Source organism: Carcharodon carcharias, assembly GCF_017639515.1.
Source record: "Carcharodon carcharias isolate sCarCar2 chromosome 27 unlocalized genomic scaffold, sCarCar2.pri SUPER_27_unloc_1, whole genome shotgun sequence".
Taxonomy (NCBI): domain Eukaryota; kingdom Metazoa; phylum Chordata; class Chondrichthyes; order Lamniformes; family Lamnidae; genus Carcharodon; species Carcharodon carcharias.
In genome coordinates, this window is record NW_024470624.1 from 949,695 (window position 1) to 963,391 (window position 13,697).

The 13,697-nt window shown below is 53.9% G+C and overlaps 1 protein-coding gene and 1 pseudogene across 1 annotated transcript; both read right to left on the minus strand.

The window, feature by feature from the left end:
- Positions 1 to 1,708: 1,708 nt before the first annotated feature.
- LOC121273721 lies at positions 1,709 to 2,902 on the minus strand (annotated as a pseudogene).
- Positions 2,903 to 11,699: 8,797 nt separating this feature from the next.
- LOC121273722 (gastrula zinc finger protein XlCGF8.2DB-like) lies at positions 11,700 to 12,730 on the minus strand (the record flags this gene model as incomplete). Its single annotated transcript, XM_041180884.1, has 3 exons — positions 11,700 to 11,895; positions 12,145 to 12,400; positions 12,475 to 12,730. Coding segments are annotated over 3 exons (708 nt in total), but the record flags the coding sequence as incomplete, so codon positions are not given.
- Positions 12,731 to 13,697: the final 967 nt, after the last annotated feature.

Consider the following 13,697-nt stretch of genomic DNA (forward strand, 5'->3'; position numbering starts at 1 on the left):
GGGAAGATGAATCACTAAATCCCTTTCCACACTAAGAACAGGTGAATGGTCTCTCCCCGGTGTGAACTAACTGCTGTCGCTGCAGGTGGGAGAACTGAGTGAATCCCATCCCACAATCAGAGCAGGTGAATGGCCCCTCCCCAGTGTGAACTCGCTGGTGTCTCTGCAAGTGGGAGAACTGAGTGAATCCCTTCCCACAATCAGAGCAGGTGAATAGCCTCTCCCCGGTGTGAACTCGCTGGTGTATCTGCAGGTGAGATAACTGAGTGAATCCCTTCGCACACTCAGACCAGGTGAATGGTCTCTCCTCCTTGTGAACTCATTGGTGAGTCAGCAGAGAGGATGAATCACTAAATCCCTTCCCACACTCAGAACAAGTGAATGGTCTCTTCCCAGTGGGAACTCACTGATGCATCCGCAGGGCGCATAAATCAGTGATTCCCTTGCCACACTCAGAGCAGGTGAACGGTCTCTCCCCGGTGTGAACTTGCTGGTGTCTCAGCTGCTCGGATGAATCACTAAATCCCTTCCCACACTTGGAGCAGGTGAACGGTCTCTCCTTCATGCGAACTCGCTGGTGTGTCAGCAGATGGGATGACCGAGTGAATCCCTTCCCACACTCAGGGCAGCTGAACGGCCTCTCCCCAGTGTGATCTGTCTGGTTCCTCAGCAGGTGGGACGACTGACTGAATCCCTTCCCACACTCAGAACAGGTGAATAACCTCTCCCCGGTGTAAAATCACGGGTGTCTCTGCAGGTGTGATGACAGAATTAATCCCTTTCCACACTCAGAGCTGGTGACTGGGCTCTACCCAGTGTGAACTCGCTGGTGAGTCAGCAGGGAGGATGAATCTCTAAATCCCTTTCCACACTCAGGACAGGTGAATGGTCTCTCCCTGGTGTGAACTCGCTGGTGTCTCTGCAGGTGGGATAACTGAGTGAATCCCTTCCCACACTTGGAGCAGGTGAAAGGTCTCTCCCCGGTGTGAACTCGCTGATGCATCCTCAGGGCGGATAAAGCAGCGAATTCCTTTCCACACTCAAAGCGCGTTAACAGTCTCTCGCCGGAGTTAACACGCTGGTGTGTCAGCAGATGGAATGACCAAGTGAATCCCTTCCTACACTCAGAGCAGGTGAACAGCCTCTCCCCAGTGTGAACTGTCTGGTGCCTCAGCAGGTGGGATGACCGACGGAATCCCTTCCCACACTCAGAACAGGTGAATGGCCTCTACCCGGTGTGAACTCGCTGGTGAGTCAGCAGGGAGGATGAATCACTAAATCCCTTGCCACACACAGAACAGGTGAATGGCCTCTCCCCAGTGTGAACTCGCCGACGCATCCGCAGTGTGGGTAAATCAGTGAACCTCTTTCCACACTCAGAGCAGGTGAACGGTTTCACCACGGTATGAACTCGCTGGTGTCTCAGCTGCTCGGATGAATCACTGAGTCCCTTTCCACACTTGGAGCAGGTGAACGGCTTCTCCCCGTTGTGAACTCGCTGGTGTGTTAGCGGATGGGATGACCAAGTGAATCATTTCCTGCTCTCAGGGCAGATGACCCACTTTACCCTGGTGTGAACTAGCTGGTGTCTCTGCAGGTGGGAGAACTGAGTGAATCCCATCCCACAATCAGAGCAGGTGAATGGCCCCTCCCCGGTGTGAACTCGCTGGCGTCTCTGCAGGTGGGAGAACTGAGTGAATCCCTTCCCACAATCAGAGCAGGTGAATAGCCTCTCCCCGGTGTGAACTCGCTGGTGTCTCTGCAGGTGGGAGAACTGAGTGAATCCCTTCCCACAATCCGAGCAGGTAAATGGCCTCTCCCCGCTGTGAACTCACTGGTGAGTGAGCAGGGAAGATGAATCACTACATCCCTTTCCACACTAAGAACAGGTGAATGGTCTCTCCCCGGTGTGAACTAACTGCTGTCTCTGCAGGTGGGAGAACTGAGTGAATCCCATCCCACAATCAGAGCAGGTGAATGGCCCCTCCCCGGTGTGAACTCGCTGGTGTCTCTGCAAGTGGGAGAACTGAGTGAATCCCTTCCCACAATCAGAGCAGGTGAATAGCCTCTCCCCGGTGTGAACTCGCTGGTGTATCTGCAGGTGAGATAACTGAGTGAATCCCTTCGCACACTCAGACCAGGTGAATGGTCTCTCCTCCTTGTGAACTCATTGGTGAGTCAGCAGAGAGGATGAATCACTAAATCCCTTCCCACACTCAGAACAAGTGAATGGTCTCTTCCCAGTGGGAACTCACTGATGCATCCGCAGGGCGCATAAATCAGTGATTCCCTTGCCACACTCAGAGCAGGTGAACGGTCTCTCCCCGGTGTGAACTTGCTGGTGTCTCAGCTGCTCGGATGAATCACTAAATCCCTTCCCACACTTGGAGCAGGTGAACGGTCTCTCCTTCATGCGAACTCGCTGGTGTGTCAGCAGATGGGATGACCGAGTGAATCCCTTCCCACACTCAGGGCAGGTGAACGGCCTCTCCCCGGTGTGATCTGTCTGGTTCCTCAGCAGGTGGGACGACTGACTGAATCCCTTCCCACACTCAGAACAGGTGAATAACATCTCCCCGGTGTGAACTCGCTGGTGTCTCTGCAGGTGGGATAACTGAGTGAATCCCTTCCCACACTTGGAGCAGGTGAAAGGTCTCTCCCCGGTGTGAACTCGCTGATGCATCCGTAGGGCGGATAAAGCAGCGAATTCGTTTCCACACTCAAAGCGCGTTAACAGTCTCTCGCCGGAGTTAACACGCTGGTGTGTCAGCAGATGGAATGACCAAGTGAATCCCTTCCTACACTCAGAGCAGGTGAACAGCCTCTCCCCAGTGTGAACTGTCTGGTGCCTCAGCAGGTGGGATGACCGACGGAATCCCTTCCCACACTCAGAACAGGTGAATGGCCTCTACCCGGTGTGAACTCGCTGGTGAGTCAGCAGGGAGGATGAATCACTAAATCCCTTGCCACACACAGAACAGGTGAATGGCCTCTCCCCAGTGTGAACTCGCCGACGCATCCGCAGTGTGGGTAAATCAGTGAACCTCTTTCCACACTCAGAGCAGGTGAACGGTTTCACCACGGTATGAACTCGCTGGTGTCTCAGCTGCTCGGATGAATCACTGAGTCCCTTTCCACACTTGGAGCAGGTGAACGGCTTCTCCCCGTTGTGAACTCGCCGGTGTGTTAGCGGATGGGATGACCAAGTGAATCATTTCCTGCTCTCAGGGCAGATGACCCACTTTACCCTGGTGTGAACTAGCTGGTGTCTCTGCAGGTGGGATAACTGAGTGAATCTCTTCCCATAGTCAGAGCAGGTGAATGGCCTCTCCCCACCGTGAACTCGCTGGTGAGTCAGCAGGGAGGATGAATCACTAAACCCATTCCCACACTCAGAGCAGGTGAATGGCCTATCCACGCTGTGAACTCGCTGGTGTATCTGCAGATGGGATAACTGAGTGAATCCCTTTCACATTCAGAGTAGGTGAACAGCCTCTCCCCAGTGTGAACTCGCTGGTGTCTCTGCAGGTGGGATAACTGAGTGAATCTCTTCCCACACTCAGAGAAGGTGAAGGGTCTCTCACTGGTGTGAACTCGCCAATGCATCCGCAGGGCGGATAAATCAGTGAATCTCTTTCCACACAGAGCAGGTGAACGGCATCTCCCCAGCTGGTGTGCCAGCAGGTCACACAACCGAGTGAATCTCTTCCCACAGTCAGAGCAGGTGAATGGCCTCTCCCCACTGTGAACTCGCTGGTGAGTCAGCAGGGAGGAAGAATCACTAAACCCCTTCCCACACTCAGACCAGGTGAATGGCCTTTCCCCGCTGTCAACTCGTTGGTGTGTCTAAGGTGAGATGACAGAATTAATCCCTTCCCACACTCAGAGCAGGTGAACGGTTTCTCCACGGTATGAACTCGCTGGTATCTCAGCTGCTCGGATGAATCACTGAGTCCCATCCCACACGGAGCAGGTGAACGGCTTCTCCCCAATGTGAACTCGCTGGTGTGTCAGCAGATGGGATGACCGAGTGAATCATTTCCTGCTCTCAGAGCAGATGAACGGCCTTTCCCTGGTGTGAACTCGCTGGTGTCTCTGCAGTTGGGATAACTGAGTGAATCTCTTCCCACAGTCAGAGCAGGTGAATGGCCTCTCCACACTGTGAGCTAGCTGGTGAGTCAGCAGGGAGGATGAAGCACTAAACCCCTTCCCACACTCAGATCAGGTGAATGGCCTCTCCCCGGTGTGAACTCGCTGGTGTATCTGCAGGTGGGATAACTGAGTGAATTCCTTCCCACACTCAGAGCAGGTGAATGGCCTTTCCATGCTGTGAACTCGCTGGTGTCTCTAAAGTGAGATGACAGAATTAATTCCTTCCCACAATCAGAGCAGGTGGATGGCCTCTCCCCAGTGTGAACTGTCTGGTGCCTCAGCAGGTGGAACAACCGAGTGAATTCCTTCCCACACTCAGAGCAGGTGAATGGCCTCTCCCCGGTGTAAACCCGCTGGTGTCTATGCAGGTGGGACAACAGAATTAATCCCTTCCCACACTCAGAGCAGGTGAATGGCCTCTCCCCAGTGTGAACCCGCTGGTGTGCAAGCAGATCACACCACCAAGTGAATCTCTCCCACATTCTGTGCACATCAGTCAGTCCCCGGTATGAACTCGCTGGTGTGTCAGCAGGTAGGATGACCGAGTGAATCCTTTCCCACAGTCAGAGCAGCTAAATGGTCTCTCCCCGCTGTGAACTCCCTGGTGAGTCAGCAGGGAGGATGAATCACTAAACACCTTCCCACACTCACAGCAGGTGAACGGCCTCTCCCCAGTGTGAACTGTCTGGTGCCTCAGCAGGTAAGCCGACCAAGTGAATCCCTTCCCACACTCAGAACAGGTGAATGACCTCTCCCCGGTGTAAACCCGCTGGTGTCTCTGCAGGTGTGTTGACAGAATTAATCCACACTCAGAGCTTGTGAATGGGCTCTACCCGGTGTGAACTCGCTGGTGAGTCAGCAGGGAGGATGAATCACTAAATCCCTTCCCACACTCATAACAGGTGAACAGCCTCTCCCCAGTGGGAACTGTCTGGTGTCTCTGCAGGTGGGATAACTGAGTGAATCCCTTCCCACACTCAGAGAAGGTGAAGGATCTCTCACCGGTGTGAACTCGCCAATGCATCCGCCGGGCGGATAAATCAGTGAATCTCTTTCCACACTCAGAGCAGGTGAATGGCCTCTCCCCAGTGTAAAATCGCTAGAGTCTCTGCAGGTGGGACAACAGAATTAATCCCTTCCCACACTCAGAGCAGGTGAATTGCCTCTCCCCGGTGTAACCCGCTGGTGTCTCTGCAGGTGGGACGACCGAGTGAATCCCTTCCCACACGCGGAACAGGTGAACGGACTCTCCCCAGTGTGAACCCGCTGGTGTGCCAGCAGATCACACCACCAAGTGAATCTCTCACACATTCTGAGCACATCAGTCAGTCCCCGGTATGAACTCGCTGGTGTGTCAGCAGGTAGGATGACCGAGTGAATCCTTTCCGACAGTCAGAGCAGCTAAATGGTCTCTCCCCGCTGTGAACTCACTGGTGTCTCTGCAGGTGTGATGACAGAATTAATCCACACTCAGAGCTGGTGAATGGGCTCTACCCTGTGTTAACTGTCTGGTGCCTCAGCAGGTAAACCGACCAAATGAATCCCTTCCCACACTCAGAACAGGTGAATGACCTCTCCCTGGTGTAAAATCGCTGGTGTCTCTGCAGGTGTGATGACAGAATTAATCCACACTCAGAGCTGGTGAATTGGCTCTACCCGGGGTGAACTCGCTGATGAGTCAGCAGGGAGGATGAATCACTAAATCCCTTCCCACACTCAGAACAGGTGAATGTGCTCTCCCCGGTGTGAACCCGCTGGTGAGTCAGCAGATGGAATGACCAAGTGAATCCCTTCCTACACTCAGAGCAGGTGAACGCCTCTCCCCAGTGTGAACTGTCTGGTGCCTCAGCAGGTGGGACAACCGAGTGAATCCCTTCCCACGCTCAGAGCAGGTGAACGGTTTCACCACGGTATGAACTCGCTGGTGTCTCAGCTGCTCGGATCAATCACTGAGTCCCTTCCCACACTTGGAGCAGGTGAACGGCTTCTCTCCGATGTGAACTCACTGGTGTTAGCTGATGGGATGACCAAGTGAATCATTTCCTGCTCTCAGAGCAGATGAACCACCTTACCCTGGTGTGAACTCACTGGTGTCTCTGCAGGTAGGATAACTGAGTGAATCTTTTCCCACAGTCAGAGCAGGTGAATGGCCTCTCCACACTGTGAACTCGCTGGTGAGTCAGCAGGGAGGATGAATCACTAAACCCCTTCGCACACTCAGAACAGGTGAATGGCCTCACCCCGGTGTGAACTCGCTGGTGTATCTGCAGGTGGGGAAACTGAGTGAAACCCTTCCCACACTCAGAGCAGGTGAATGGCCTTTCCCTGGTGTGAACTCCCTGGTGTCTCTATGGTGAGATGACAGAATTAATCCCTTCTCACAGTCAGGGCAGATGAATGGCCTCTCCCCACTGTGAACTTGCTGGTGAGTCAGGGGAGAGGATGAATCACTAAATCCCTTCCCACACTCAGAACAAGTGAATGGTCTCTCCCCGGTGGGAACTCACTGATGCATCCGCAGGGCAGATAAATCAGTGAATCCCTTCCCACACTTGGAGCAGGTGAATGGTCTCTCCTCGATGTGAACTTGCTGGTGTCTCAGCTGCTCGGATGAATCACTAAATCCCTTCCCACACTTGGAGCAGGTGAACAGTCTCTCCTTCATGCGAGCTCGCTGGTGTGTCAGCAGATGGGATGACCGAGTGAATCCCTTCCCACACTCAGAGCAGGTGAACGGCCTCTCCCCGGTGTGATCTGTCCGGTTCCTCAGCAGGTGGGACGACCGAGTGAATCCCTTCCCACACTCAGAGCAGGTGAACGGCCTCTCCCCGGTGTGATCTGTCCGGTTCCTCAGCAGGTGGGACGACCGAGTGAATCCCTTCCCACACTCAGAGCAGGTGAACGGCCTCTCCCCAGTGTGAACTGTCTGGTGCCTCAGCAGGTGGGACGACTGACTGAATCCCTTCCCACACTCAGAACAGGTGAATAACCTCTCCCCGGTGTAAAATCGCTGGTGTCTCTGCAGGTGTGATGACAGAATTAATCCACACTCAGAGCTGGTGAATGGGCTCTACCTGGTGTGAACGCGCTGGTGAGTCAGCAGGGAGGATGAATCACTAAATCCCTTCCCACACTCAGAACAGGTGAATGTACTCTCCCTGGTGTGAACCCGCTGGTGAGTCAGCAGATGGAATGACCAAGTGAATCCCTTCCTACACTCAGAGCAGGTGAACCGCGTCTCCCCAGTGTGAACTGTCTGGTGCCTCAGCAGGTGGGACGACCGAGTGAATCCCTTCCTACATTCAAAGCAGGCAAAGGGACTCTCCTCGGTGTGAACTCGCTGGTGTCTCTGCAGGTGGGATAACTGATTGAATCCCTTCCCACAGTCAGAGCAGGTGAAGGGTCTCTTCCCGGTGTGATCTCACTGCTGTATATGCAGGTGGGATAACTGATTAAATCCCTTCCCACACTCAGAGCAGGTGAAGGGTCTCTCCCCGGTGTGAACTCGCCGACGCACCGCAGTGCGGATAAATCAGTGAACCTCTTTCCACACTCAGACCAGGTGAACGGTCTCTCCATGGTATGAACTCGCTGGTGTCTCAGCTGCTCGGATGAATCACTGAGTCACTCCCCACACTTGGAGCAGGTGAACGGCTTCTTTCCGATGTGAACTCGCTGGTGTCTCTGCAGGTGGGATAACTGAGTGAATCCCTTCCCACAGTCAGAGCAGGTGAATGGCCTCACCCCGGTGTGAACTCGCGGGTGTCTCTGCAGGTAGGATAACTGAGTGAATCCCTTCCCACAGTCAGAAGAGGTGAAAGGTCTCTCCTCGCTGTGAACTCACTGATGTTTCTGCAGGTGGGATAACTGAGAGAATCCCTTCCTAAAGTCAGAGCAGGCGAAGGGTCTCTCCCCGGTGTGAACTCGCTGGTGCCTCAGCAGGTGGGACGACTGACTGAATCCCTTCCCACACTCAGAACAGGTCAATGACCTCTCCCCAATGTAAAATCGCTGGTGTCTCTGCAGGTGTGATGACAGAATTAATCCCTTTCCACACTCAGAGCTGGTGAATGGGCTCTACCCAGTGTGAACTCGCTGGTGAGTCAGCAAGGAGGATGAATCACTAAATCCCTTCACACACTCAGAACAGGTGAATGGTTTCTCCCTGGTGTGCACTCGCTGCTGTCTCTGCAGGTGGGATAACTGAGTGAATCCCTTCCCACACTCAGAGCAGGTGAAGGTTCTCTCACTGGTGTGAACTCGCCGATGCATCCGTAGGGCGGATAAATCAGTGAATCTCTTTCCACACTCAGAGCAGGTGAACGGCCTCTCCCCAGCTGGTGTGCCAGCAGGTCACACAACCAAGTGAATCCCTTCCCAAACTCAGAGCAGGTGAATGGTCTCTCTCAAGTGTGAACTCGCTGGTGTATCTGCAGGTGGGGTAACGGAGTGAATAACTTCCCACACTCAGAGCAGGTGAATGGCCTTTCACCGCTGTGAATTCGCTGGTGTCTCTAAGGTGAGATGACAGAATTAATCCCTTTCCACACTCAGAGCAGGTGAATGGCCTCTCCCCATTGTGAACTCGCTGGTGTATCTCCAGCCTGTAAAACTCAGTGAATCCTTTCCCACACTCATAGCAGGTGAACGGCCTCTCTCCAGTGTGAACTCGCTGGTGTCTCTGCAGGTGGGATGACCGAGTGAGTCCCTTCTCACACTCAGAGCAGGTGAACGGCCTCTCCCTGGTGTGATCTGTCGGGTTCCTCAGCAGGTGGGACGACCGAGTGAATCCCTTCCCACACTCAGAGCAGGTGAACAGGCTCTCCCCAGTGTGAACTGTCTGGTGCCTCAGCAGGTGGGACGACTGACTGAATCCCTTCCCACACTCAGAACAGGTGAATAACCTCTCCCCGGTGTAAAATCGCTGGTGTCTCTGCAGGTGTGATGACAGAATTAATCCACACTCAGAGCTGGTGAATGGGCTCTACCTGGTGTGAACGCGCTGGTGAGTCAGCAGGGAGGATGAATCACTAAATCCCTTCCCACACTCAGAACAGGTGAATGTACTCTCCCTGGTGTGAACCCGCTGGTGAGTCAGCAGATGGAATGACCAAGTGAATCCCTTCCTACACTCAGAGCAGGTGAACCGCGTCTCCCCAGTGTGAACTGTCTGGTGCCTCAGCAGGTGGGACGACCGAGTGAATCCCTTCCTACATTCAAAGCAGGCAAAGGGACTCTCCTCGGTGTGAACTCGCTGGTGTCTTTGCAGGTGGGATAACTGATTGAATCCCTTCCCACAGTCAGAGCAGGTGAAGGGTCTCTTCCCGGTGTGATCTCACTGCTGTATATGCAGGTGGGATAACTGATTAAATCCCTTCCCACACTCAGAGCAGGTGAAGGGTCTCTCCCCGGTGTGAACTCGCCGACGCACCGCAGTGCGGATAAATCAGTGAACCTCTTTCCACACTCAGACCAGGTGAACGGTCTCTCCATGGTATGAACTCGCTGGTGTCTCAGCTGCTCGGATGAATCACTGAGTCACTCCCCACACTTGGAGCAGGTGAACGGCTTCTTTCCGATGTGAACTCGCTGGTGTCTCTGCAGGTGGGATAACTGAGTGAATCCCTTCCCACAGTCAGAGCAGGTGAATGGCCTCACCCCGGTGTGAACTCGCGGGTGTCTCTGCAGGTAGGATAACTGAGTGAATCCCTTCCCACAGTCAGAAGAGGTGAAAGGTCTCTCCTCGCTGTGAACTCACTGATGTTTCTGCAGGTGGGATAACTGAGAGAATCCCTTCCTAAAGTCAGAGCAGGCGAAGGGTCTCTCCCCGGTGTGAACTCACTGGTGCCTCAGCAGGTGGGACGACTGACTGAATCCCTTCCCACACTCAGAACAGGTCAATGACCTCTCCCCAATGTAAAATCGCTGGTGTCTCTGCAGGTGTGATGACAGAATTAATCCCTTTCCACACTCAGAGCTGGTGAATGGGCTCTACCCAGTGTGAACTCGCTGGTGAGTCAGCAAGGAGGATGAATCACTAAATCCCTTCACACACTCAGAACAGGTGAATGGTTTCTCCCTGGTGTGCACTCGCTGCTGTCTCTGCAGGTGGGATAACTGAGTGAATCCCTTCCCACACTCAGAGCAGGTGAAGGTTCTCTCACTGGTGTGAACTCGCCGATGCATCCGTAGGGCGGATAAATCAGTGAATCTCTTTCCACACTCAGAGCAGGTGAACGGCCTCTCCCCAGCTGGTGTGCCAGCAGGTCACACAACCAAGTGAATCCCTTCCCAAACTCAGAGCAGGTGAATGGTCTCTCTCAAGTGTGAACTCGCTGGTGTATCTGCAGGTGGGGTAACGGAGTGAATAACTTCCCACACTCAGAGCAGGTGAATGGCCTTTCACCGCTGTGAATTCGCTGGTGTCTCTAAGGTGAGATGACAGAATTAATCCCTTTCCACACTCAGAGCAGGTGAATGGCCTCTCCCCATTGTGAACTCGCTGGTGTATCTCCAGCCTGTAAAACTCAGTGAATCCTTTCCCACACTCATAGCAGGTGAACGGCCTCTCTCCAGTGTGAACTCGCTGGTGTCTCTGCAGGTGGGATGACCGAGTGAGTCCCTTCTCACACTCAGAGCAGGTGAACGGCCTCTCCCTGGTGTGATCTGTCGGGTTCCTCAGCAGGTGGGACGACCGAGTGAATCCCTTCCCACACTCAGAGCAGGTGAACGGGCTCTCCCCAGTGTGAACTGTCTGGTGCCTCAGCAGGTGGGACGACTGACTGAATCCCTTCCCACACTCAGAACAGGTGAATAACCTCTCCCCGGTGTAAAATCGCTGGTGTCTCTGCAGGTGTGATGACAGAATTAATCCACACTCAGAGCTGGTGAATGGGCTCTAGCCGGTGTGAACTCGCTGGTGAGTCAGCAGGGAGGATGAATCACTAAATCCCTTCCCACACTCAGAACAGGTGAATGTACTCTCCCTGGTGTGAACCCGCTGGTGAGTCAGCAGATGGAATGACCAAGTGAATCCCTTCCTACACTCAGAGCAGGTGAACCGCGTCTCCCCAGTGTGAACTGTCTGGTGCCTCAGCAGGTGGGACGACCGAGTGAATCCCTTCCTACATTCAAAGCAGGCAAAGGGACTCTCCTCGGTGTGAACTCGCTGGTGTCTCTGCAGCTGGGATAACTGATTGAATCCCTTCCCACAGTCAGAGCAGGTGAAGGGTCTCTTCCCGGTGTGATCTCACTGCTGTATATGCAGGTGGGATAACTGATTAAATCCCTTCCACACTCAGAGCAGGTGAAGGGTCTCTCCCCGGTGTGATCTCACTGGTGTATATGCAGGTGGGATAACTGATTAAATCCCTTCCCACACTCAGAGCAGGTGAAGGGTCTCTCCCCGGTGTGAACTCGCCGACGCACCGCAGTGCGGATAAATCAGTGAACCTCTTTCCACACTCAGACCAGGTGAACGGTCTCTCCATGGTATGAACTCGCTGGTGTCTCAGCTGCTCGGATGAATCACTGAGTCACTCCCCACACTTGGAGCAGGTGAACGGCTTCTTTCCGATGTGAACTCGCTGGAGTCTCTGCAGGTGGGATAACTGAGTGAATCCCTTCCCACAGTCAGAGCAGGTGAATGGCCTCACCCCGGTGTGAACTCGCGGGTGTCTCTGCAGGTGGGATAACTGAGTGAATCCCTTCCCACAGTCAGAAGAGGTGAATGGTCTCTCCTCGCTGTGAACTCACTGATGTTTCTGCAGGTGGGATAACTGAGAGAATCCCTTCCTAAAGTCAGAGCAGGCGAAGGGTCTCTCCCCGGTTTGAACTCGCTGGTGCCTCAGCAGGTGGGACGACTGACTGAATCCCTTCCCACACTCAGAACAGGTCAATGACCTCTCCCCGGTGTAAAATCGCTGGTGTCTCTGCAGGTGTGATGACAGAATTAATCCCTTTCAACACTCAGAGCAGGTGAATGGACTCTACCCAGTGTGAACTCGCTGGTGAGTCAGCAAGGAGGATGAATCACTAAATCCCTTTCCACACTCAGAACAGGTGAATGGTCTCTCCCTGGTGTGAACTCGCTGGTGTCTCTGCAGGTGGGATAACTGAGTGAATCCCTTCCCACACTCAGAGCAGGTGAAGGTTCTCTCACTGGTGTGAACTCGCCGATGCATCCGTAGGGCGGATAAATCAGTGAATCTCTTTCCACACTCAGAGCAGGTGAACGGCCTCTCCCCAGCTGGTGTGCCAGCAGGTCACACAAACGAGTGAATCCCTTCCTAAACTCAGAGAAGGTGAATGGTCGCTCCCTGGTGTGAACTCGCCTGTCCCTCAGCAGGTGGGATGACTGAGTGAATCTCTTCCCACACTCAGAGCAGATGAATGGTCTCTCCCAAGTGTGAACTCGCTGGTGTATCTGCAGGTGGGGTAACTGAGTGAATCCCTTCCCACAGTCAGAGCAGGTGAACGGCTTCTCCCCACTGTGAACTCGCTGGTGAGTCAGCAGGGAGCATGAATCACTAAACCCCTTCCCACACTCAGAGCAGGTGAATGGCCTTTCACCGCTGTGAACTCGCTGGTGTCTCTGCAGGTGGGACGACCGAGTGAGTCCCTTCCTACACTCAGAGCAGGTGAATGGCCTTTAACCGCTGTGAACTCGCTGGTGTCTCTGCAGGTGGGATGACCGAGTGAGTCCCTTCCTACACTCAGAGCAGGTGAACGGCCTCTCCCTGGTGTGATCTGTCTGGTTCCTCAGCAGGTGGGATGACCGAGTGAATCCCTTCCCACACTCAGAGCAGGTGAACGTCCTCTCCCCAGTGTGAAATGTCTGGTGCCTCAGCAGGTGGGACGACCGACTGAATCCCTTCCCACACACAGAGCAGGCGAAGGGACTCTCCTCGGTGTGAACTCGCTGGTGTATATGCAGGTGGGATAACTGATTAAATCCCTTCCCACACTCAGAGCAGGTGAAGGGACTCTCCCCGGTGTGAACTCGCCGACGCACCGCAGTGCGCATAAATCAGTGAACCTCTTTCCACACTCAGAGCAGGTGAACGGTCTCTTCACGGTATGAACTTGCTGGTGTTTCAGCTGCTCGGATGAATCACTGAGTCCCTTCCCACACTTGGAGCAGGTGAACGGCTTCGCTCCGATGTGAAATCGCTGGTGTGTCAGCAGATGGGATGACCGAGTGAATCCTTTCCCGCTCTCAGAGCAGGTGAACATCCTCTCCCCGGTGTGAACTCGCTGGTGTCTCTGCAGGTGGGATAACTGAGTGAATCCCTTCCCACAGTCAGAGCAGGTAAATGGCCTCTCCACACTGTGAACTCGCTGGTGAGTCAGCAGGGAGCATGAATCACTAAATCCCTTCCCACACTCAGAGCAGGTGAAGGGCCTCACCCCGATAAGAACTCACTGGTGTCTCTGCAGGTGGGATAACTGAGTGAATTCCTTCCCACAGTCAGAAGAGGTGAATGGTCTCTCCTCGCTGTGAACTCACTGCTGTTTCTGCAGGTGGGATAACTGAGTGAATCCCT